Source organism: Palaemon carinicauda, chromosome 29 (assembly GCF_036898095.1).
Source record: "Palaemon carinicauda isolate YSFRI2023 chromosome 29, ASM3689809v2, whole genome shotgun sequence".
NCBI lineage: Eukaryota > Metazoa > Arthropoda > Malacostraca > Decapoda > Palaemonidae > Palaemon > Palaemon carinicauda.
Window position 1 is genome coordinate 89,472,822 of NC_090753.1, and position 6,000 is coordinate 89,478,821.

A 6,000-nucleotide genomic window follows, 5' to 3' on the forward strand; every position below is an offset into this window, starting at 1 on the left:
CAGGCAAAAGCAATGCCTTGGAGAGCCCTGCACAGCGCAGCCATCATAATGGTGGGTAGCGATAAGCGATAGAAATTTTGAATATATATTTGTGGATCGATAATTGTTGGAGGACAGTAATGATCTAAGGTAAAACTTGTTGGAATAATTAAGATCCTAACTATGAATTGCATTAGTAACAATGACAAGTTCTTTTGATACAAGTACAAGAAAACCAAGATCGGGCAAGATTTAGATCGTGGGAGGGTGTGTGGTTAGCCAAGAAGAGTAGGTAATATATTGATAGTAAAACAAGCCTGATGTTTGTGTATGAATACTAGTAAATGTGTACACAAAATATAAAAACTTGACTGCCTAAATTGCTTGCAGCCTTTCAAAACAGATGAAAACAAGGTTGTGAATCATAGGTAAGGTAGCACAAAATAATCTGTGGCTACTTTCCTTTTGGTAAGGGTAGAAAGGACTCTTTAGCTATGGTAAGCAGCTATTCTATGCAAAGGATACTCCAAAATCAAACCATTGTTCTCTAATCTTGGGTAGTGCCATACACTTTATACCATGGTCTTCCACTGTCTTCGGGTAGAGTCCTCTTGCTTCAGGGTACATTCGGACACACTATTCCATCTTGTTTCTTTTCTTAATTTTTTAAAGTTTTTATAGTTTATATATGTAAGATTTATTTTAATGTATCTACTGTTCTTGTAATATTTCAGTCTAATTGTTAACTACTTCTCTCGTACTGTAGTTTGTTTATTTCCTTTCCTCACTGGGCTATTTTCCCTGTTGGGGGCCTTGGGCATATAGCATCCTGGATTTCCAACTGGGGTTGTAGCTTTGCAAGTAATAATAATAATATTGAGAATCAACTATACTATTGCATATGCTAGTCCTAACAATACAGTAGTCTGATAAGAGAAAATAAAGTACAGTACATCCTATGCAGAGCAAATAATAAATCAAGACAGTAAGATTGACTTATCAATCCCTAATGATTCTCTAGATCGGTGTCATAACCCAAAAAGTATGCCACTAGAACAATTTCAAAAACTACTGTACAGCCTCCATGAAAACATCATGACAATGCTGTTGCTGGTTGCTTAAGAAATTCAATGAGATACACTATGTAACCTTAACCAAAAGTTCAACAAAATTGTAAAGTTCACTATAGAACGAAGGAAAAATAGAGTACAGTACAGTACTCAAATACCATATAAGATCTTGTCGAGTGTATTGTCCATTGACACTAAGTAACCTTTATGTGGTGTACAGGTTTTATTAAGAGGAGGAACATTAATCAAAGAGTCTTTAGATGACCTACAAAATGACTTGGCCTTTTCATCAATGGTTTCTTAGCTTAACTTGTAAATAAAATATGGGATATCAACAGTTACAAGATCTAAAGATGCAAAGTAAATATATTGAATGTATATAAAGTATTAGTTATTCTCTGCGACTTCTAGACTATTAGGCTCAGACTAAAGAAGTATTGAAATCCATCAGTGTAGCTTGTCACTTCTGGAATTCTAGCATCACCTTGAATCAAGCAAAATTAAAATGTAGGAAAGATACGCAAACAATAGATAAATGTTGCCATTCCATTTTGAAATAGAGATTTGAGCTTCAAAACTTTTCTGCTAAAACTATTAAAAGGTCTTTTTCAAAAATAATCTAACAGTAGTTGTTAACATATCGTACTGGTTTGTTAATTGTATTTTGTTCAAGATACTTAAGTTTTAATTATAATTTCAAGATTCTTTGACAATGAAGGACCAAACTTAAACCATATAAACTTCTATCAAGATGTATCAACAAAAAGATCCTGGGAGAAATTTTCTCATTCATAGTCTTTCATATGTATGCGAGGTATAAATACCAAAACAATGAACTCAACTACAGTATTTTTAAAGCAATCCATGTCACTTTTGATATAAAAAATAGGATTAGCATTACACTCTGGTTAACATAAAAGAAAATGATATGTAAAACCACAGGTTTAATTAAATATTCTTTTATTGAAAAGACCGCTTCATATCAAAGACATCATTAATTAATAATTGTACTATTATTGACACTGGTTTCACTAAATCACAGATTACATCCTTGATATCCCCCCCATAGGATGTCTTATTCCTCGCATTCCATGGAATCACTCCTCTGTCCAGCTTTAAGTGCCACCTGGTGCAATCTGTTGAGATGTTGCAGTTGATGCTTGTGATTAGCATCTACAAAGAGGGTAGAGCTGCTTCTGCGACGATAGAAGAGCTTCTTTGCCAAGCTCTTGAAACCCCTTTTTCTTGCCCAGTCAGCAGGTGTGCGTCCCGAGTTGTCTTCGACTTTGGGACTGGCACCTCGTCTCATAAGTAAATGGCATGTGAGGTCTTTCCCTTTAGAAGCAGCCCTGTGGAGGGGAGTCATTCCTGACTGGGAGATGGATTCCAATTTAGCGCCACACGCTAAAAGGACTTTTACAACTTTATTATGCCCTGCTTGAGCAGCAGCATGTAAAGGAGTGTTCCCAACATGATCTCTCATGTTGATGTTGGCACCAGCTGCTAACAATAACCTTGCAATTAGGTCTTCTCCATGGTGACATGCACGGTGGAGAACACCTGCTCTGGCTGGCCAGTGCAAAGCGAGGGGTACTAGTGTATTTGCATTGGCACCCAGGTTTAAGCATTCTTCTACAGTGGCTGCACAACCTTCCTCTATCCCTTGAATCATTTTCACTGCCACAGGAATTTCTGAGGGAGGGACCTCTACACGAGTTCCAGGAGCAGAATCTCTCCTCAACTCCCTTGGCTTGCCTGTAAGGCCTACATATCCCAAGTTATTTGCAATTTCCAAAGCAGTTTCTCCTACCTTATTTGCTGCTAGTATATCTGCATGCATTCTGAGAAGCTCCTGAGCCACTTCTAAGTGGCCATAGGCAAGAGCTGTCTGAAGAGGAGTCACTCCATTGCGATTTATTGCGTCAACATGAGCCCCGCTATGAATTAAATCTATAATCACTTCACTATGGCCTCCTCGAGCAGCTACGTGAACAGCACTATCACCAGATGCTATTCGTGCATCAATTTCAGCTCCAGCTGCAACAAGAGCTTGAACTATGTAAAGCATTCCATCCTTAGCTGCCCTTACTAGAGCAGGTGAATGTCCACATGAAATATTTGGATCTGCTCCTAGTTTCAATAGTTCCCTTACTTTTCCTGCATTATGTCTGGTTACAGCTTGTATTAGTTCCTTGTTGAGTTCTTCCAAAGACAAGGAGCTGGATATTTCTGAAGGAGAATCTGGTGTGTCTTCTGCTACCTCCCAACCCAAACTTTCACATCTATCAATGACAATTTCAAGACACTTTTTCAACGTAGTCTGGCTGAAATTGGTGCTACCTTTTGAAGTAGCTTTGTTTAATAAAAGCTGACTGGACTGTCTAGAATTTTTTCCATCTGGAAAACAGGAAAAGCGACGTTTAGCCACCGTGTTGCGTCTGCTCTTTGACTGACATAGCCCACGATGACCTACGCTACTATATCTACTTCTAACATGCCGATGATCTTGATCTGCATTTTTATCTTCCACTTTCATTTTCTCGTCATTTTGATAAATTTCCTGTAGCCTCTCAACAGAACTGCGATGACAATCGTTTACATTTTCAAAATTAGCTATAGTACTTTCCCTTTTGTGTTCTTCATCTTGTTTAGCTACTTCTGGTACACTTCTCGACTCTAAAACTGATCTTTCAACAGTTTCTCTTTTTGAGTCGTTTACTTTTTTATATATGAAATGAGCTCCACGATGTCTTGCCACAAGATTGTCCATTTTTAGTCGTGATATGTCTGTTTCAATGATTGTCCTTTTAGTATTAACTTCACGTTCCTGCATTTCGTGGCTCATTTTCATTCGTTCAATTTCCGTACAAGTAAAGTTATCCTTTCTGATGACGGAAAGATGAGTAGCTGATTCTTTAATTGGCTTTGCAGTAGAGGACAGATCATTAGCTTTGTTTTCGTCAAGAGATGATAGACTCAAATTACATTTTGGATGACCCTTAGAATTCGAACATTCCAAATTTTGTTGGTCCACAGCCATTCCAGTTACCATAATGGACTTGTTTATATCTGTAACAGTATTTTCAATAGTGTGTAAATGAAGAGAAGGACCATCTTCAAAATCCTTTATGCTTGTGCTTAAAGCTTCAAGGGTATTGCCTGCTTCCTTCTGAATATGAGAGGATCTATTCTTTATATTAGAATCCTTGTTAGTGAATCTATCTGATAATTGTAAGCTAATTTCTTTTTCTTTATTTGTCTGTTTTGAAACAAGCTCCTTAGATACTTTGTTTAAAGAAGCTATGTGCTTTTGCAAGTCACTGCTAGTTAATGATTTTTTACTTGGCTGTTGTTGAGACAATAATTTTTTGGCTTTTCTCTTTCTGTTTTCTGAAAAAAACTCAACCTCTGAATTTATTTTACTACTTGAGGCATGATTTTCTTTACATGGGGTTCCTGTGGTTTGGTTCTTGAAAAATTCACTCGATTCTGAACATTTTTTTGAGGAATTTGAATCATTTAGGTAAGGAAGGTCTGAAACACTTGGTGGGTTCACACCACTTACAAATGAGGTTGTTGTAATATCACATTCTTTATTATTACTTGGACTACATCTATCAAATAATGTGTCATCATTTATGTTATTATGAAAGTCAGTATCGTTAGTCCTTTTCTCATACTGGTCTGGAGCCAATATGGTCTGGTCACAATTTTGTAGTTTAAACAATGATACATCATCAACATATGGTGCAGATTGATCAAGAATAATATCTGAAACATTCGTATTCTGATCACAAATTGAGTTCAGTTCGTCTGCTTGAACTCCAATGTTGTTTTCAAATTCTGTACACTTCGAGTTATCGCCGTAACAACAAACAGGATCCGTCGATTCAATTGAAGTTTTGAGAGTGAAATTATTTTCATATGTTTGATGGAGTGAGGAATGACCATCTCTTTCACAACTTGAGACTTCATTTAAAATTACAAGTCCCTCTGAGGAAGATTTCATTTCACGATTGATTTCAATGTCTGCAACCCGATCATCTAAATCGTTTACCCTTTCTGTATGATTGGTAACTTTTACATGGATGTGTTCATTAATATCTTTGGCATTCTTGCCAATGTTGTCTGCTCTTTCCTCTTTTGGGATAGAAGATGACGTTAAAATTAGATCAGTGGTCAGACCAATGCCAGTTTTCAACTCAAAAGTGTCCAGCTGTTTATCTGAATCAAATGTTTCATTTCCAACATGGTTCATGTTTATGCCAAAGCTTTCTGATTGTAAAGTTGAATTGCTTTCATTTTGTTTACAAATTACACTGACAACATCTTTCACGTTACTTAGGACTGAATCAGTTAATGAATCTTTCTTCTGATTATATCTGAGGTCCGACAAACTAGAAGGGTGATTCTGACCTGACTTTTCACCTTGGAAGCCTCTACGTTGCTGGATAAATTCCCTGAAAGAATCGCGCCTACCCTCAATTACTTCATTGGCAAACTTGGCAACGCTCTTGACATAAGTTCCACAAAATCGAGGTCCTTTGATGTAACTTCTTGGCTTTTTCCCTACAGAATTCTGCATGAGACTCTTCAGTCTGTCTTGAAGTCCCAGATTTGGACGTGGCACTTTGCAAGCTTTGTCGTTTTCCAACATCATGACGATCTGGCGTGTCTCTTCCTTTAACCTGCTGTTTTCAAAGGACTTTTGCAATGGTCGAAATTCTGCCAAGATACGCGAAGGCTTTTGGTAGTCACGGTTGCTGTTTTTCGGTTGTGTTGGCCCTATGGGAGGCTTCTTTGTAATACTATCTGCACCTAGAGTTTCTAGAATATCCAAATGCAAAATCTTTGTGGAAGTGTCTGATTTATTTCCTATTTCGAGTTCACTGTAAAAAATGTCGTCAGGAAATTTATGACAGCCATTATGAGTTCCTGTTTTGAGTTTTAT

General features: G+C 37.2%; 1 protein-coding gene across 1 annotated transcript in view; it reads right to left on the reverse strand.

The window, feature by feature from the left end:
• Window positions 1–2,036: 2,036 nt before the first annotated feature.
• LOC137622866 (uncharacterized) overlaps window positions 2,037–6,000 on the reverse strand; it is a 5,356-nt gene continuing 1,392 nt past the window's right edge. Inside the window, exon 1 of the mRNA XM_068353441.1 lies at window positions 2,037–6,000. This exon is cut by the window's right edge and continues 1,392 nt beyond it. Coding sequence (XP_068209542.1) covers window positions 2,125–6,000 — 3,876 coding nt within the window. The 3' untranslated portion in view covers window positions 2,037–2,124.